Source organism: Fusarium falciforme, chromosome 6 (genome assembly GCF_026873545.1).
Source record: "Fusarium falciforme chromosome 6, complete sequence".
Lineage (NCBI taxonomy): Eukaryota > Fungi > Ascomycota > Sordariomycetes > Hypocreales > Nectriaceae > Fusarium > Fusarium falciforme.
In genome coordinates this window covers 805,747-824,239 of record NC_070549.1, presented here as the reverse complement: position 1 = coordinate 824,239, position 18,493 = coordinate 805,747, and the positions used below count along the sequence as shown (strand labels likewise).

The following is an 18,493-nucleotide window of genomic DNA, read 5'->3' as shown; positions in this document are numbered from 1 at the left end:
GGCGCTCCGTCCCCCGTGGTTGGGTTTTTGGGGCTTGGGCCTATTCGACACGACGGGCTGTTGTGTATAAAAGGGGACCTGTCCAGCCCCGGGAGTCCTACATTTGCAAACGGGAACCTGGCTCTTTCTCTGTTGCCTCTCTCTCTCTCTTTTTGTCCTGTACAAGTCGCTTCCTCGATTTCCACAGAAAACAAAAACAGACGATAAAAACAAGAGCGCAGAATTCGAAGTTCCGTGATGGCTTGCGGCTTGTCAACAGTATCAGACATCCGAGCAGCCTCGAGACTACAAGTCTGCCGCCTACTTAACTGCCTATAACAAGAACCCCCCCTTATTTTTTAAAGAAACAAGACACATACTACGACACCAGATAAATCAGCAAAGCCATACTGATACACAAACACACACGACGACATACGTTTCACGCCCCATACGTGATGACGGGGTTCAAGGACAACCTCGTATTACTTTTGGTATTTGCGGATAACCGTTAAAACGGGTTCTACTCTATTACAATGATGAGCTCGACATATCTCGACGCCGCGGAGGGGGAGCGCGGAGGAGCACGCTTCGGCGGCGGCTTGTCTGACAACTGGATGAGCAGCATGGATGCCGCTGCCATGCCCTTCTCCGGTCTGGATGCTTCATACGAGGCTTCACCTGTAAGTTGTCTCACCCGTCTCAAAAAGCAGGGAGGCATCGACTGACATATACACTCAGCAGGCTTCTCTTCAGTCTCCAGAGACGCCCAGTCTCGACAACACCGTCTTCCCCTCCCCCATGGCTGACTTTGCCTACCTTGACCGGCCGTTTGGGGACTTTTCCTCGAGCGGCTACGCCATCCCGCCCGCCACCCCGGGCCAGTTCCCCGTCCGTTCGTCTCACCGTACCTCTACCTCGCTCTCCGACGGCTACGACCTGACCGGCGGCTCCTCGGTCAGCCCGTCCCTCGGTACCGTCTGGCCTGCCCACGTGTCCCCCGCGGCGACATTCCTGCCCACTCCGCCCATGGCCGACGAACTGTCTGCCGCCGAGTCAGGAGCCGAGGACGACAATCCGGACCGCGACGAGGACGAGGAGGAAGAGGAAGAGGAGGAGCCGGCGCCCAAGAAGCGTAAGCGAGGCGCCGACAAGCCAAAGGGAGCCAAGCGGCCTCACACGCAGCTTCGCACTGCGTCTCGAGCTCCCAAGAAGCGAGGAGCCGCAGCCACCAAGCCGCGGCATCCGTCCGAGACTGTTGAAGAGGTCAAGGCTCGGGCAGCTCACAACCAGGTAGAGCAGCAGTACCGCAAGCGTCTCAACACGCACTTTGAGCGGCTACTCGCCGTCCTGCCCCCACCCGGCCGCGAAGGCGGCGTCGCGAGCGATCGCAGGGTCAGCAAGGCTGAGGTGCTCGACCTGGCTCGCGAGAGGATCCGCGCGCTGGAGAGGCAGACGGCTAGGCTGGAGAGGGAGCGGAGAGAGCTCCGAGGGAGGATTGGCGGGTTGGAGGGGAGGATGGGGGGTAGATGTTTAGTTTAGAGGTTTCACGTAAAAACAAGGGTATTGGAATAAAGAGTAAAGGGGGATGGGATGGAAACAAAAAGGGGATAAGGACAAGGGGCGTATTGGGAGGCAACAAGTGAATGACAAACTGCAAACAAAAAGGAGTAAAAAGCATAAAAAAAGAGTATCTGAAGGAAAAGGACGTAGTTAATCTCAAGGAAGGGTGGGCGTACGCTTGGACTTGGGAGAAATGCGGTTGTTAGATCGCACAAGGAGTCATGGAATATGGGGTAATAACAAGGGTGGTTTATGTTGTGGGGGAAAAATCCATGTTTCTCTTCTTGCTCCGCTTGAATGCTTATGTGTGTATGGGCTTTTTTCTCATTTGTCAGGTTAGGAATCTCAACTCTTTTGCCACTATTCAGGGTTGGCTTTGACTCTTTTGTCTCGTATGTGATGATTGGGTGGCGAGTTTGTTAAAGAGGGGACATTGTGATTACTGGGGTTTGTATGCCTTGTGGTGTATGGGGTCTTCGTTGTGAAGCTTGTCTGTTGGACTTGACTTGGATGAATGAGCTGTTTACAGTGGTATGGCGTCTACGTGATCTCAAGATGTGACAAGACCGTGGGATGAATGTACATGCCGGTGAAGTGCGTGTACTCGGCGTGTGTAGGCCTACCTGGATTGCTAGATGCCTAGAGAATGAAAGGTAGATTGGCCAACAGGTAGTCGCTATAAGTGCCGAATAGCGGCTTCGTGGAGAGTAGATGGGATGAAAGGGTGAATTATCGACGAGGAAGTTCGGGTATATAAACTGAGTTTTTGGATCTTGTTCATAGTTTGAATCTGTCAACAACTGTGCAGCTGAGATTGAGAGCCTGCCACTTCAGTGTCCATCTTGATAGCGAAGATATCACCGACTTCATACCACACCGACGACTGACTCCATCACCGATCATGGCTCCCCTTCAGCCTGACACGCAAGTCTTCCCTACATCCCTTTGTGACGGCCCTCAACATGCTAATGTACCCTAGCCGCACCTTTACCCTCAACACCGGCGACGAGATCCCCGCCGTCGGCCTTGGAACCTGGCGCTCTAACCCCCGCCAAGTCTCAACCGCCGTCGAGACAGCCCTCCGCGCCGGCTACCGCCACATCGACACGGCCCTCGCCTACGGCAACGAGCGAGAAGTCGGCATCGGGATCCGTGCCTCTGGCGTCCCCCGCGAGGACATTTGGGTGACGTCCAAGCTGCGCAATAACTGGCACAAGCATGTCCGCGAGGGCTTGGAGACGAGTCTGAACAACCTTGGACTCGATTATGTCGACTTGTACTTGATCCACTGGCCTTGCTCGAGAGATGCGGATGATCCTGCCAACTTGTACCGGGATTGGGATTTTGTTGATACTTGGGCTGAGATGCAGAAGTTGTTGGATGGGGGAAAGGTTCGCAATATTGGCGTTTCCAACTTTGGCATCAGGCATCTCGAGGAGTTGCTGAACAGTCCTTCTACCAAGGTAGGTATCTTCCGCCAAATGGACGGGAGTTCATAGCTGACAGTGCAGGCCGTTCCCGCCGTCAACCAGATCGAGCTGCATCCATGCAACCCCTCCCCCAAGCTCGTCGCCTACAACACCACCAAGGGCATCCACACCGAAGGATACTCGTGCCTGGGTTCGGCCCACCTGGCTTTGTCCCGCAACAAGATCCTGGTTGACATCGCCAATGCAAAGGGCAAGACGCCGCAGCAGGTGCTGCTGCACTGGGGTCTGCAGAAGGGCTGGAGCGTCGTCCCCAAGAGCGTCACGCCTTCGCGGATCGAGTCCAACTTAGATCTGGATGGGTGGGAGCTGACGGGCGAAGAGATGGACATGCTGGATGGGATCGACACCCGGTTCAAGGTTGTCGGGGATGGGTTCTTGCCCAAGAGAGTCTTCTTTGGAGATGATGAGTAAAGGTTGATGAAGGTGTGTACTGACAGGACTTACATGACATGGGTATTGGATAGAGATATGAGAATGTAATATAGAGACCCCAAAATGGCACGCTGATCCGAAGAGTGACCAATGAGACAACAAGAAACTGCTGCTCAACCCGACTCTATAGTTTGGCCTTTCGACTCTCCTCCTCTTCCTTCAGGACGGCGGCGACACTCTGTCTCAGCTCCTCGGCCAGCTGAGCCGCCTCATCGTCATCCAGCTCTTCCCGCTTCCCCCTTCCAAACATGGTGAAGCTCTCACTGAACCTGCCGCTGGCGCGAATTTCCGGTCTGGGGATGACGTGGAAGTGCATGTGCGGGACGACCTGGGCTGCAGCGGCGCCGTTGTTCTGCACCACGTTCCAGTCCTCGACACCTGTGGCGCGAGCTGTAGCCTTGGATAAGACGCGTAGATAGCGACCCAGCTCGGCGGACTCGGAGTCGGTCACGTCGGTGAGCTTGGGGCGATGAGGCCTTGGGCAGAGGAGGAGGTGACCGCGGCTGAGAGGTAGGATGTCGAGGAAGGCGATGAGCGTCGGGGTGGAGAGCACGATGAAAGAAGCAGGGGAGACGAGCTCGGGGTCTATGGATGGTGATGATTGGGGAGGAGGGTTGAGAGGATCATAGGGCTTGAAGATGTTGCAGATTGTGCAGAAGGGGCAGCAAGCTGTTGGAGGAGTAGATGGATCGAACATGGTAGGATTATGAGCAGCGAGGGGGATAGTTATTAAGTGAAAAGATATGAGATTAAGCGTCCGGAGAAGCGCGAGGTTGAAATAAAAGACAACAGGTCCAAGTCACGATGAGTAGAGGAATTAAAAGGTTCAAGATCATGAGTGTGGAGAGAAACCGAGGTACTCCCCCCCGAGATTTGGGATCTGGGAGCTTGCGCCGACAGGGGTTTAGTGGAGTTTGGCAGCGTGGGGTGCTTGAACTGTTTCTCTTGCTAACCAGAGCCGTCTTAGTGGTCGTTCATTGGTTGGGGAACGGTCGAGAGAGGAAAGTGAGCGCGAGGTTTATTTAAAGAGGAAGAAGAAGATTGAAGAAGTAGGAATGGGTGTTTATCTGGTAAATGATGGATTTTTCTCACGTTGTTATTCTTGCCTCAGTTGCGCAATTACACCAGGAAGGGGAGCCGAGTCACCCCACGGGACGAGCTGTCACAAGGACGTCTGCTACTGTGGACGGGAAGCAATGGTGACTTAGGTGCTCAACTATGATGGACAGGGCCAAGAGATGAAATGAATTGACTGATGTAATGGCTATTTGAAAAGGAGCTCAATGAATACTTTGGAATTGATGCGGTCTCGCGTGGCGAGTCGCTGAATTATGCCAAGAGACGGCTTGACCAGTGAATTGATTGATTGATTGAGAACGAGTAAAGCACGAACACATCATGAAAACAAGCACGGCTCATAGCGGCAGTACTTTAATATCGCCTTGCAATGGATGTTGGGCATGGCTGATGAATGGCTGCCTTGTCGTATCCATCCTTGACCCCAAGCTACCTCCCGTGCTGATCAAGCGGTACGTCCCTCCCCCCAAATTCTTTTCTCCTCACCGCCTAAATTCTGCCGTACAAATTCCTTCACCGTCCTCCATGACCAAGCAGCTCTTTGCGCATTTCTTTTCCCACCCCCCACCACGAGACTTCTATCGCATAATCGACATCAAACCAAACAAACACATTTTCCAACATGCCTCGCGAAGAGTACCAGGTTCCTACCTCCGGTTCCGCCCAGCGCGGAGGCACCCGCGAGACGCACGAGACTCGCTCCGTCATGACATATCTCTGTGGCGACTGCGGCGGCAGCGTCACTCTCGGCAAGGACGCCCTCGTCGCGTGCCCGCACTGCGCCGGCCGTGTTCTCTACAAGGAGCGCACCAAGCGGTAAGTTTTATTGCTGCCCTATACTTTAACCAAAGCTGTTGCTAACTTCCTGTAGAATGGTCCAGTTCGAGGCCCGATGAGCAGACGGCGTGTCTGAAAGAAACAAAGAATGAAAGAAGGGTGTTGTGGCATTTTGACTTTGGAGATGGGAGTTTAGGGGTCTGGGACTTTTGGTTGAACGAAGCCGATAGACAAATACGACACATTTTTTTGCAACAAGACAACTGCATCTCGATTATTCCATCTTTTTGCTTCAAAGTTGCCTTTGGTATCTAACTTAACTTTGCTAAGAAACCCCCCAGATCGTCCGTTCGTCAATCCATTTTTTGTGTTAAAAGAAATCCTTATCCCAACCCCCTAAACGCCGCCTATGTATGCTGCCTGCTTCTACTTCATTGCCTCTGTGTGTGGAGGTACTTGGCGAAACTCGCGTCCGCCATGACGGAGTCCTCGTTGTCGCCCATGGCGGCTTGGTATCGCTCCTGGAGGCTCTGCTTCTTGACCTCGTCGTCCGAGTCTGTGTCATCATCGTCGCTCGGAACGTCCACGTCGTCGTCGTCGTCCTTCTTGGGCGCTGGCTGTCCGCCAACTGTCATTCCCTGCATCATCTTGTCCAGCTCCTTCTCTCGGGCTGCCTTCTTTTGCTCGTCGCGCTCTGCCCTTCTCCTCTCCAGCTCAGGGAGGTAGTCACGTAGGAACTCTTGCTTCTTCTCCTCGACCGCCTCAAAGAACTCGTCCACTCCGGTGCCTAGTCGCGAACTCACTCCAACCACGCTCAAGTGTGCGTAGAACTCCTCCAGCATCAAACTCATCGAGTTGAGCAGGCTGCCCATGTATCCGCTTCCTCCGTGACCACCACCCTCCACTCCGCCGAGCGCATCCGACTCCTCGTCTCGTCGCAGCGCCTCCTGGAAGGCCTCAAAGTCGGTCATCCACTCCTTGGCGAACTCGGCATCCTTGACATCAGTCTTGTTGAAGACGAGAATCATAGGCAGTTTGGTCTTGTAGAGAATGGAGCAGGCGTAGAGCATGTTGGACATGAATGTTGAAGTGGACGCAGTTCGTGGGGTATCGATAACGTAGGCGATGACGGTAGGAAAAGACGACGCAAGAGACTCGAGAAGAATGGTTCCAGAGGCCGACCAGACAAACACCTCGATCTGGCCGGGCGTATCAACCAGAATCCTGTCAATGGGCTTGCGCTCGGGCTTCTCGGGATCGGGCTGGGCGCGCTTCTCGAGCAAGTTGACAATCTGGTCAACCTTTGTGGCAAAGAGGTTCAGCGACGTCAGGATTCCGCCGTTGGGGCCGAGGTTGTACTGCTTCATGACCTCCTCGTAGTTGACCGAGTCGCGGATGTCGATGTTGGACTCGAAGGGCACGGAGAGGACGGCGGGGTCGAGGTTGATGACATAGGGAGGGGTCTCCTTCTGGTGGAGGTGAGCATTGATGCGGCGCATAAAGGTTGTCTTTCCAGATCCTGAGTAGCATGTTAGGTGTGAAGAGCCAAAGGCATCTGGTGAGGATCTAGCTTGCCTGCCATTCCCACACAGACGATGGCGACGGGCGGCGAAGACGCCGCGGGAGCGTCAGCTGTGGAAGAGGAAGCCATCGCGTCGTGTATGTCGCTTGACCGAAATAGGATCTGAGACCGGACAAGATGTAGATCAAGTTGGCCAGTAAATCAACGGTCGGTGGATTGTGTATGGAAAAGATAAAGTGACGAAATGGGGCCAAAAATTTGGGCGTGGTTGAAGGCTGCTATGGTGGATGCCCCGCGCGGGGTCGTCCGCTGCGAGTTAGCGGTCGACAGCCACTTACAGAGGTTGGGTGCTGAGTCAGCGCATTTGCTCAACTCAACTTCAAGATGCAGAGATGCGAGTTTCATGATACAATAACAGGTTGGGTGATTTCCTCCTTGTCATCAGATAAGCGTTGTAACTAAATCACCGATGGCTTAAATAACGGTGGGTTTCATATTCTAGGTTCAAGTGTCATTATCCTCACCAAATACATCCGTGGGTCCATGAACAGCATCATCTCAGCCAATTCCACTTCCAAGAACAAAGATGTAACAATCTAGTAAATCCTCCGCCTCCTACGAAGGCGGGCAAAAAAATCTTCCAGCCTCCAATCTGGAATATATCCCGGCTTCACCGACAGTCCTATCGGCCGTGGCTTACTCCTGGGCCACCTCTCGAAATAGAAGCTCATACCCGTTGCCTCTATCATTGGCCCCATGGTCTCGTTACCAAAGGGCCGTAATGCAGCGACGCTGATGCTCTTGAGGTTGGGAAACCGCTCTGTATGACGCTGCTTGAGATTGGCTAGGCCGATCAGTCCCGCTTCGATGGAGGTGTGTCGTTGAGGGCCGGGACAGACGAGGCAGAACGTCTCAATGGTTTCGGGGAGAATATTTGCCAGCAGTGTCGACTTTTCTTCGCTATTCTCATTGCCTTGCCATCCAAATATCATGTTGGAGCTTAGCAGGACATGGCGTAGTGCCGAGAAGTGCCGGATGTTGACCTGGTCGCTGCCCCCAGCGCCGTAGTAACCAACGCGCATATCCAGGTGTAGAGTTTGTAGAGTTTCAATGTGCCCCGTTTCCAGATGCTCGATGATGTCTTTGGGCTGAGGTTTAGCGTGTTCATTGACGTTTTGGTCGATCGTCCCATCTGGTCCCAGCGTCTCATACACGAAAGTGTGTAGACTGCCTGTGCAGCAAGACATTAACGTGTCGAGGTAGTCCTTGTTGATATCAACGTAAGAGACACGGAGTACCTTGAGAGCAGGCATCCTGGGACAACCGTAGAACTGCTGGCAGTGGTGGATGTTGAGCTCCTCGAGGCTGGTTGCCAACACTGGGACCATGCGGCGAGGAATTTCGGTATCGAGGACCTTGAGTGGTAGGTTCGATACGCCCAAGGCTTTCAAGGCTGGGTTAGGGAAGCCGAGTTGGGGCCAATGAGTGCCATCTTCAAGTAGACTGAGGTGTTGGAGATTTGGGAGGAGGGCTATGAGCATCGCTACCATTTCGGCTGCCAGCACCCGATGTCCTTGGTCTTTCTGGCTTGACTCCAAGGCTTCCCTAAGACGTCTCCGATTCTTGCTGTTAGGGTTCAAAAATGCTGAGAGAAAGTCTTCACAAGGAAATACCAATCTCAGTTGGTCTTCGGTCCAGCGTGGTTTCCAGACGGCAGCTAGGTCAACGCCGAGGGCCGCAGCGGATCTCTTCAGAGCCATGCGCGCTTCGCCAATAGCAGGAGCCCTCATAAGACGAGGAGGCTTCGTGGTGTCTTTTGGCTTGTCGAGAGGTTCTAGGAGGAGCGGGTGGATGGAGACTCTCTGAACGCGGGCTGCAAGATCACGACGTCGACTCATGGTCCGCATGAAAGAAGTCAACCGCCGGTCCCAGCTGTATCTCTTTGACTTCCACGAGTCTCCATATCCGAGAATGAATTCGTGATACAGGACCTCTTGAGCAACAACGTAGAGCCCTCGACAGGTTAAGCTGAGCGCAAAGAGGGCGTGTCGATCCAGTGAATACCAAGATGGAGCATCTGGGTCTTGGGGCCCTTGTTGTTGCACTCGTCGATACTCATGTTGTTGTAATGTGCCAAAGGTCAAAGGTCGATCGCTATTCCCACTACAGTGAACGCAAAAGCACTTGCAAATCTCAAGCAGCGTCTCCGTTCCAAGGCTCGCGAGTGTTGCCATTGCGCGGGTCGTGATGATGCTTACGAGAGATTCCACCATAGACAAATACGCTTACAAGGGAGTGAGATGGCCAAGGCTGGACTCGGTTACTACAAAGAGAAACATTCACATCAGCTGGATCGCCGCCGGGAACAGGGGTATCATTGAACTGAAACTTTTGAACCCTGCCTCGAGGTTTCTTAATAACAATTACCTATCGCTGCCCCTGCGAAACTTCCGACTAATACATCCATCCTACAAATATCTATCCATTCCCATGCCTACAATCGCTCATGAGTTCTACAAAACCCTTCCATCAAGCCAAAGCCTTGACCTAACCGTCGGTTCCGCTGCTTCGGAACGTCGCGCACAGCGCAGCGTAGTGGTGTGTCAGGTCCAGCACATTCTGGGGCAGGCTGGTTGCCTGGATGATGCTCCGGACCTTGACTGCTCCCTCGTCCTCGATCAAGGTTCGTATCGTGTGTAGCAGCTCGGGGCTGAACTCGCTGTACCACCGGTACTGCCATGTCACGAGTCGGATCACGGATGCAACCGTCTCCCTCGTGCTCTTGGTCTTCTCAAAGACCCGTAGAATACCCGATAGGGCCTTGGGGCTGAATCGGATCGACAAGCAAGCTCGGTAGGCCTCGACGGCCTCGTCAACGTGCTGGAGACGCTCGGCAAGAGAACCCAGAATCTCCCACTCCTCTGCCGACTTCTTGTACTGCATCTGCTGAGCGCGGTACTGGGCCATCTGGGTACGCCAGATTGTGTAGACACGCAGGTCTTCGTAGAGGACCATGAAAAGACTGTCCAGCCAGCGCTCACAGAGTCGCTTGGTGTTTAGCTTGGACAGATGGTCGTCATTCTTGGCCGCCTGTGTCAATTATTAGTCTGGTTGGAGAAGGAATCTCGTCAAGTACTCACATCACTGTCTGCCTTGGCCTCGCCAGGGTCAATAGTGTTGGAAGGCTTCTCGATGCCATTCTCTTCGCCGTTGGTGGCCGGGGCGTTGGCTCCCTCAGTGCCAGCTTCAGCACTGACCTCAGCAGACTTCTTTGGGGTTTCGCTCTCCGACTCCTCGCCTCCGTTGGTGGTTTGATCAGGTGTGCCACGCAGACCATCCATACTAGGGGTGCGTTTTGATGTAGCAGGCTGAGTAGCTTCTTGCTTCTCTGTGCGGTACTCATCCTCCATCACAAACACGTTGCTGCGGATCTTCAACAGCTGATCCCAACCAATCTTGGCCGTCATCTCAGTCAAGATGTCGTACGCCTGCTTAAAGGTGCCTCGGTACGACGCCGCTCGCAGGTTGAGTAGGCTGGGATCGACTTGCTCCGAGTATCTGGACTCGGGCTCGCTGTCAATCTCGTCGAGTCGAGTCTCCGGGAGGGTTGGCAGATGGACCTCCTTCGGCTCTGGCATCAAAGGAGTGTCCTTGTCTTGGTAGGTAAACATGGGGCACGAGTTGAGGATGGTGAGAGCGTTGTCCCAGTCCTCCATGGCCACGTAAACCTGCGCGAGTCTCGCCCAAGTGCTAAATTCGGTGGGAGCAGCAACCGTCGCCCGATCCGCACAGCCCAGAGCCATCTTCAATCTCTCTTCCCTGAGTTCAGGGGTGGGAGCGCTGTTGGCTTTGTGCATGAGGAATTCGGCCTGCGTGTCAAGCATGACATAGTCCATTGGGGTTTCTTGCAGGGACTGGTGAAGAGTCCTGACACCTGAAACCTCCTCATGTCCCATGAACATGACCTTTGCCAGCAAAGACGAAACTTCAACACTCTGCGTTCGGAGCTTCTCAAAGAGGTTGATGCCAGAAGCGTATCGGCCGGTCGTTTCGAGGTACTTGAGGAGACCTGTGGTCAAATGGTTGGACACATTGGTAGGCACCTGAACCACCGAGTCCGAGCCCAATTGCCATCCTAGAGAGTCAGCTTGAGTTATACGTCTGGCGACCAAGGAACATACCCCTAAAGAAGAGTTGCTCGGCAGCATGAAGGAAACGGTGTTCGGTCTCGGTGTTGGTCACAGGGTTGAATCTTCGTACACCCATAATCTTTCGGATCGTGTCGCCACTGCCATCGTCGGCGTATGAGTAGGCTCGCAGGACGCTGCACAAGTACGTCTCCAACCACAGGTCCTCTGAGGCCTTCCTCTTCTCGCCTCGTTCGTCGACGCAATAGCTCTCCACGGTTCCAGGGATGGAAACATGCACGCGCATATCTAGACGGGAAAAGGCATTGTAGCAGCTAGAAGAGTTAGTACTTGGCTACGGAAGCTTGGGAAGCTATGCGACATACCAGAACAAGCCCTCAACAATCTTATTGGTCGCATTAGGTCCTGACTCTTTGTAGGTCAGGGTGTTGATGTATGCGGCAAGACTGGCCGAGGAGGACGCATCGACACCGGTGACATGGTGATAGACACCGGTCTTGGGGAGTCAGCACTTGGGTTCCCATGCGCCGCCTTTGTATTCATACCTGTTTCGCTGGGTTTCGGACGGCATGCTTCAGCAGGTGGACGAGATCAGGAGGACCAAGCTCTCGAAGACCGGCAAGCGATTCGGTTCGGGCGTCAATCGACTCGTGGAGAATCTCCTCGGTGATTCTATATCGGCGTAAGCTATCGCATTGCAAGTAGAGCATCGAATGGTGGGCGCGCTCACTCTGGCACAGCTGGCGCAACCATGGCGGCGACCTCGTTGGAATCGCTGGCAGGGCAGGCAACGGCTAGTGGAGAAGTCGATTCGCCCGAAGCTCCTGAGTACTGATAGATACGAGACTGTCGTGGGATGTCGGTCGCAACTCGGTTGAAAGGTTGGTGGAGCTGGAGTGAGATGTTGAAGCCGACCGTTGCTGTGCCCCTAAGATCTGGCTTGATAGCTGGAGCTACAAGGATGGGCCACGTCTGGGAACGTGCAGCCTTATGCCTGCGCCACATCCCACGTGCTCATCACCAGCTCTTGATCTGGCGCTTGTGGCTTGGCGAGGCTGAGTGGGACCGCGTCTAGAACGCGGTACGGAGCTCAAGTTAATGACTGCCAAGAAAGATGAGCTGTGTTTAAACTCACAACTTTCAATGCCGGGTTTGACCAGAATCATTTCTTAGCAGAGAATACGAATGTCGGCCACGGCTGCAGGACTATTGCGACCGCCAATATGGTGAGATCTTTGACCTAATATTTGTTTCTGTGCTAATTCGAACCAGCCGGCATTCCAAGCTATCAACCTCGAGCCCGAGGAGAACATTGACGAGCAAATCGACACCACCAAAGAGCTTCACGTAAGCCATATTGCGCAAGATTCGCGATCGCATTTGAAGACTGACTTGCTCCCAGGTCGACGAAGCACTCAAGCGCTTCCAACATGCCCTGAAGCTCCATGCGCAGGGAGCCCGATCGCGCGAAGCCGCAGCTGCCGCATACGACGAGCTTTTCGAATCCGAGATATTCAAATACCGTGAAGCGAGAACCGACTACGAAAAAGCCGAGCGACATGCGGAGGGCCAGCCAGAAGTGTCCAACGTAGACACCGTCGAAACAGATGGTGGACTCGACGTGGATGCCGGAGGAGCAGATGGTGTCGCAGCAAGCCTTGCCCAAGCGCTCTATCTTTCCTACAAGAACTATGGCCAGTTCTTCGTGGACAAGTACAAGGATGAGTTGGCCTCGAACCCGACCTGGAAGGAAAAGTCTCGATTGAAATACTACGATGACGATGCACGCAAAGTCTTGGACAGCTGGACCACTGCCCTGGACCAAGACCCCTCGGATCCGGAGCTTTGGAGGCGGGCTGCTCGATTTGCTGCTGCTATGAACAGTAATCGTATCAAACGGTACTGTTTGGAGGCTGCGATCGAGTTGGATGACGACCCGGCTGTGATGGAGGTTGAACCCCCTTCGTTGGCAGAGGGCCTAGCGGGTGAGCAGCTGAAGGACCAATTGCAGCTTCTCGGCGACGACATGGCGTTGTCACATCCCGTGATGGCTCCATGGCTCAAAAAGAAGATGCCTGCCTTGCTCAAGCGCCACCTGGACCCTATCCCCTTTCTTCCCGACCCCACCAAATCGTTGACACCTCCCCCTGAACCTCTTATCGTCGAAGAGCAAGCACCAGAAGATGCTGAGAGGAGCAAATCACAAACACCGGGTCGAAAAGGCGCCAGCAAGCCTGTGCTATCATGGGCTGACCTTGGAGCGGAACTCATGACTTGTCTGGAGAATGCAACAGAAGCGTTTGACACGTGTGATGACATTGTTCAGAGTTCTCTCGAAGATGTCGTTATGGCAACACCACCTCCTGAGGTTCAAAGCGAAAGCCCTGAAGCCCAAGCTGAGAGCGACAAATCAGCTGAGCCAGAACAGACTGCTGAGAAGGACACGACTGAGGAGGAACCTAAAGAGAAGAATGCAAAGTCTGATGGTAAAGAGGATGGTTCCCAAGGTAGCTCAGAGGGTGACAAAGCAACCGACCAGGCACAAAAGGATCGTAATGGAGCACCTACAAGGAAAAGATCGCAGTCTACAGCAGGCCTGCCAGATCCTGCGGATGAGGAGAACACGGCAGAGAAGCGCAGCAAGCGTGTCCGAAGAAGAGAGACTCTTCAAGCTGAGGAGGCGACCGACCCAAGCACACTCATTGCGAATCAGCTGCAGCCATACCAGGGTGCCGATCAGAACCTTTTCCAAATGACCAAAAGTGTCTTGGAGAACTTGGGCGTTGACGACAAATCGACATTGGGCTTCATCACCGAGCTCATTGACTCGAGTGCTACCGAGGATCGACCTAGTAAGATCACCAACCTCGCAGCAAAGGATTTGAGCAGCGTTATTGTCGACTTTCGTGAGGAGGTTGCCAGAGCTCTTCTCAACAAAAATGAGCAAGCTAGTCTCGGACTGTCCTCTTTCTTGGAACACGCCAAGACGGGCTCGCAAGACCAGACATCATCACCACCATTCGACGAGGCACAAGGCCTTAAATCCTTTGCTAGGAAAATAGGGGATTGTAGATCATGGATGACAGGCGAGGACATCGCATTCGAATGGGTTCAGGCCGTCAGCCAGAGCTACACAGCAGCGAAATGGTCTGACAAGATGAAGCTATCTGTAGTTCAGATGCTCAACCGTATGGACTCGGCGCTATATCAGAGGGTCACGGACGAAATGGAGCTGGCCGTCGGTTCCCCCGAAAAGCTGGCTGAGCTGGAGACCATCGTGCCGATGATTTTCGAGCTTCACATCGACATCTACGAACGAATCACCAACCCTAGCAGCGTTGTCGATTACGCAACTCGGATGGAGACTAAGTACCGGCTTGGGAGATGGCTTGACGTCGCCTCAACATATGTTCAGTTGCTGGACCGCCCTTCGAACGATGCCCTCTCAGCTCGTTTCTTGTGGGCTTCTGTCTTTGTCTCGTCTCTCTCTGACAATCCAGTGCGAGAGCACATTCTCCTGATGTGGACGTCGCTCCGAGATCACCTGGCCGACGAAAAGGTTCCGGTCATTTCGTTGCCAAACAACGTGGTCATGCCCACCATCTCACCCGCTGCTGCTGATCGAGAAATATCCAAGTTGACGACAATGGATTTCTTCCTCGGACTCTTTCAAGACGACATGGAGAATCCCGTTCACGTTATCGAGACATTGGAACCAGTCCTCAACCCATCTTCCGTCTGTGCCCCGACCTCAGAAGCGAACTCGGATTCTGGGGACAAAGATGATGCAAGCTCGAGTGAAAAGCATCAGAAGTCGATTTCCGATTGCGCGAGCCAGGGGCTTCAAGATCTATGGAAATTCCTCCATAATAGCAGCACCGAGTTGAGGCTGTTTCTATGGTCTCGGCTGGGCGATGCGTATGATGCTATCAAGTACTCGACCAAGAAGTTTTCTTGTTGTCTCAAGAGCATCGAGCTGATTGTCTCCGACCTTGAAGGCGAGACATATGCCAAAACCTCACCAGAGTCCCGGAAGCTGTTGTTCATGCGAACTCTGAAGTCACTGGACGAGCTTCTGATCCAGGCGCTCTTTTCTGCCCTGAACGAAAGCACAGCATTCGAAATCATTGATGATGAGCACATCAAGTCCACTTCAGCGGCTCTCGCCAAGGTCAACTGTTTGCTTCATGTCGCTTCTCTCTATGAGGACGAATTCCGGATCGGAATCAAGCCAGAGCCATCAGGAAATGCAGCCACCAAGTCCGCTTTCCAGTCATTGAAGAATAAACTCAAAGAGATGCAAGTCCGAGCTTGGTGTTTGCAATACACCATGTTCAAAGCCGGGATCACCCAAGAAAACTGCATCATTGGGCCTGAGAACGACTTGGCCGATTACCTGGCTGCCATCCATCAAGTCATTGGTATTCGCAAGTTCTGCAAGGCATCAAACAAGATCTTCCTCAAGGTCATGCGGGTGGAGCTTCTCAAGCTCAAGAACATTGAGAACTGGGAAGACTACTTGGGCCAAGTACTCTACGACTTGCACGGCTTGAAGCTTGGTGCTGGTGTGTGGGATGTCCAGGATCACGCTTGCCCACCAGAGAAGCTGGAGAAGCGACAGACCATGCAGTTGGTTGAGAGAGTCACGATTCTTGCCAACCGTATGCCGATGAAGGATCTTCTCAAGTCAGACCTCAAGACGACGATCGACCACATGCAGCAGACTATTGGCCAGACCAAGTCAACACCTCAGATGTACCACAACCTGCGTAACTTTACAGAGTACCTCAAGAAGCCGATCCACCCTCTGCGTCTGTACCAGGCTCTCCTGGGAGACGTCTCTGTGGACGCGGTGTCTGTCAATATCCCTGAGACAGCCCTTGCAAGACATGGTTGGTTCTTCTTGCTTGGAATGATGGCCTTGACCAAATTCAAGGGAGTCGACTTGAACCGTCGTCAAACGCCCGGTGCAACTGACGACCTGCGAATTGGTGCGACCTTCTTGAGGCTTCAGTTGCAGTTCACTGCAGACAGATGGGACGCTTGGTTCCGTTTGGCTGAATGCTTCGACTATGAACTGGACGAAGCTGTTCTGTGGACTGCAGACAAGATGAATAAGGATCGCCCCGAATTGGTCAAGTTTCAGCGCAACGCCATTCATTGCTACACTCTCGCTCTCTCACATTCACGAAATGTGGACGTGGAGACACACGATGGCGACCCTCTTCACGACTTGTACCACAAGTTCGCAATGCGACTTTATGCGTCAAGTCGCCAGCCTTTTGCCATGGAACCGTTCCAGCATTCTGATCAGGAACGATTCTTCATTGAAAGCATGGGGGCAGGCACCTTCAAGAGGATTCTTCATGATCAGATGAAGGAGTACAAGGTTTGGAAGTTTGCCGCCAAGCTGTTCAAGATGGCCATGAAGCGGAAGCCCAACGACTGGAAGTAAGTTTTTCGGCCTATATTTGCGATTCATGAGACTAATGTGCAATTAGGAACCCCTATATGCTCGCCAAATGCTACTGGAAAATGTACCAGACTCCTGACGACCAACTAGACGTCAAGGATATGCGTTCAAAGATCAGCCTTAAGCTGCTCGTGGACACTCTCAAGAAGGCAGTACAGGTTGCGCACAACGCTCGGAGATCCAGAAGCAGTGATCCCATCCTTGAGCCGCATTACAAGATTGTGTCTATTCTTCACAAGCTGGTGATGCGAGGTGACATGACCTCAGCTGATGCTGCAGCAATCCTGTCCGAGCAACCGTTTGGCTTGACAGTCCACCCTGACGATCATTTCGCGTCCTTCTCGGAGCCTGAGGATTGGGAAGAGTACATCATCCGCAACCTGACCAAGCTCAGAGACAAGGACAAGTCTAACTGGCACCACCGAATTATCATGAGGCACGCTAAGATCTTGTTCGACGAGGACAACCGGATGGAGGGAAGCGATAGTACCGTCGAAGCAAGGGCGGCATTTGGTATCCTGCGGGAGAGCATGGTCACAAAGACCATGGTCATGAACGTCTGGAAATGTGATGCGGAAAGACCAGGACGACACCATGTCTACACGGAACAATACGTGCGGTTCATGACGAAGCTTCTGATCATCATGGCCGACCGCAGCAACCTGGAGCAGCTTCTGAGGCGGCTGCGCAAGAAGGGTGCGGACTTTTATCACTTTACGGACCTGTGGCAATCATGCTGCATGGCTTATCTCAAACTCCTGCGGGAAGGCTACCACGTGTCCCCGGTCACAGATGATGCCTTCAAGTCGTTGTCGAGCGAGGAGTTTGAAGTGGTTGGCGAGAAGATTGCAGACTGGGCTGCCAACGATGGCGCCGAAGTGCCAGTGTTCAACTGCATGAAGGAAGCGATTGAGCTGAAGAAGCTCAATGCCAATCTGATGAAGGTGGCACCGATCGATGATCTCCTCAACGACTGCTACTCCAAGATCTACTCCGAGATCGTCAAGTCCATGCCAGGCTTCGAGCCAAGCAAGGTTGTTGAGGAACGGCACCATGCCAAGGAGGTGGCAGCCCAGCTCGAAGCAGCACAGGCAGAAGCCAAGGCCAGCAGCTCACTCACTAGTATACTGAACCCGCCCAATGGGATGGAGAGCATCACAGGCACTGTGACACCCCTTGACACGGAGAAGCAAGAAGCTGTACCTCGAGCCAGGAGAGCCGGCGTGAGAAGACCCGACGTGCTTCGCAAGGCCGAGCAAGCAGTGATTCGCGCAATGGAAGCTCCCAAGTCGAGCAAGAGTCGGGTTGGCAGCGTGTCGAGCGGCAAGCGTGGTAGCCATACCCCTAATCCACCAGCGAGCGAAGCTGGCAGTGATGATGAGGAGGGACCTGACGCTCAAGTTCGACGCGAAGCTGAAGAAAATGTCGACGGTGACGTCAGCATGAAGGACATTGGGGATCATGAAGAAGTGGCTGATGAGACAGCTGTTGAGGAGGAAGTCGCTGAGGAAGAGGCTGCTGAAGAAGAGATTGCCGAAGAGGACCTTGGCGAAGAGGCTGACGAAGTGGACGACAAGGGAGCCAAGGAGGAGGCTGAAAGTGAGCCTGGCAGCATCCACGACTCGGCAGATGACGAAAGCGATCTTAGCGATGTACCGGAGGGTTATGACGAGGAGATCCCGCCAGGACTGATGTTCCCCAACTTGGGGCGGCACTCAGATGAGTCCAGTGGAGAGGATGCAGACAGCGAGAGTGAGGGCGAGGACGAGGCCGAAGAAAGCGATGATGAAGAAGAAGCTGAAGAAGCCGAGGAGGCTGAGGAAGAAGAAGAGGAAGAGGGGCATGACGAAGCTGAGGAAACTCAAGACGAGGAGGATGATACAGAGATGGCGGATGTTACTGAAGACACCGTCCACGCGGCGTCAGTGCCAGTCATACCGCGACGTGATTCTGGGCGATAGGTCGTTGGGCAATCACTGCGGCTACGGAAACCTGGGGATCGTCCTGGCGTTGGGTATTGCAATATTTGGTA

The 18,493-nt window shown here is 53.5% G+C and overlaps 7 protein-coding genes across 7 annotated transcripts; 4 read left to right on the top strand and 3 right to left on the bottom strand.

The window, feature by feature from the left end:
- Positions 1-515: 515 nt before the first annotated feature.
- On the top strand, positions 516-1,521 carry NCS54_00780100 (BHLH domain-containing protein; the record flags this gene model as incomplete). Its single annotated transcript, XM_053153210.1, has 2 exons — positions 516-662; positions 721-1,521. 2 exons carry the CDS (start codon positions 516-518, stop codon positions 1,519-1,521), a joined length of 948 nt encoding a protein of 315 aa, XP_053009185.1.
- A 983-nt stretch (positions 1,522-2,504) lies between these two features.
- On the top strand, positions 2,505-3,443 carry NCS54_00780000 (Aldo-ket-red domain-containing protein; the record flags this gene model as incomplete). The annotated part of the gene is made up of 2 exons (XM_053153209.1): positions 2,505-3,005; positions 3,054-3,443. 2 exons carry the CDS (start codon positions 2,505-2,507, stop codon positions 3,441-3,443), a joined length of 891 nt encoding a protein of 296 aa, XP_053009184.1.
- Positions 3,444-3,588: 145 nt separating this feature from the next.
- Positions 3,589-4,161, bottom strand: NCS54_00779900 (HIT domain-containing protein; the record flags this gene model as incomplete). Its single annotated transcript, XM_053153208.1, has 1 exon — positions 3,589-4,161. One exon carries the CDS (start codon positions 4,159-4,161, stop codon positions 3,589-3,591), a length of 573 nt encoding a protein of 190 aa, XP_053009183.1.
- A 1,002-nt stretch (positions 4,162-5,163) lies between these two features.
- On the top strand, positions 5,164-5,437 carry NCS54_00779800 (Hypothetical protein; the record flags this gene model as incomplete). Its single annotated transcript, XM_053153207.1, has 2 exons — positions 5,164-5,357; positions 5,413-5,437. The coding sequence occupies 2 exons, from the start codon at positions 5,164-5,166 to the stop codon at positions 5,435-5,437; spliced, it is 219 nt and encodes a 72-aa protein (XP_053009182.1).
- Positions 5,438-5,749: 312 nt separating this feature from the next.
- On the bottom strand, positions 5,750-8,959 carry NCS54_00779700 (Hypothetical protein; the record flags this gene model as incomplete). Its single annotated transcript, XM_053153206.1, has 4 exons — positions 5,750-6,837; positions 6,894-6,950; positions 7,541-8,854; positions 8,905-8,959. The coding sequence occupies 4 exons, from the start codon at positions 8,957-8,959 to the stop codon at positions 5,750-5,752; spliced, it is 2,514 nt and encodes an 837-aa protein (XP_053009181.1).
- Positions 8,960-9,387: 428 nt separating this feature from the next.
- Positions 9,388-11,741, bottom strand: NCS54_00779600 (Hypothetical protein; the record flags this gene model as incomplete). Its single annotated transcript, XM_053153205.1, has 6 exons — positions 9,388-9,930; positions 9,981-10,975; positions 11,022-11,302; positions 11,354-11,484; positions 11,534-11,660; positions 11,719-11,741. 6 exons carry the CDS (start codon positions 11,739-11,741, stop codon positions 9,388-9,390), a joined length of 2,100 nt encoding a protein of 699 aa, XP_053009180.1.
- A 470-nt stretch (positions 11,742-12,211) lies between these two features.
- On the top strand, positions 12,212-18,422 carry NCS54_00779500 (Histone transcription regulator 3-like protein; the record flags this gene model as incomplete). Its single annotated transcript, XM_053153204.1, has 4 exons — positions 12,212-12,214; positions 12,261-12,335; positions 12,391-16,439; positions 16,490-18,422. 4 exons carry the CDS (start codon positions 12,212-12,214, stop codon positions 18,420-18,422), a joined length of 6,060 nt encoding a protein of 2,019 aa, XP_053009179.1.
- Positions 18,423-18,493: the final 71 nt, after the last annotated feature.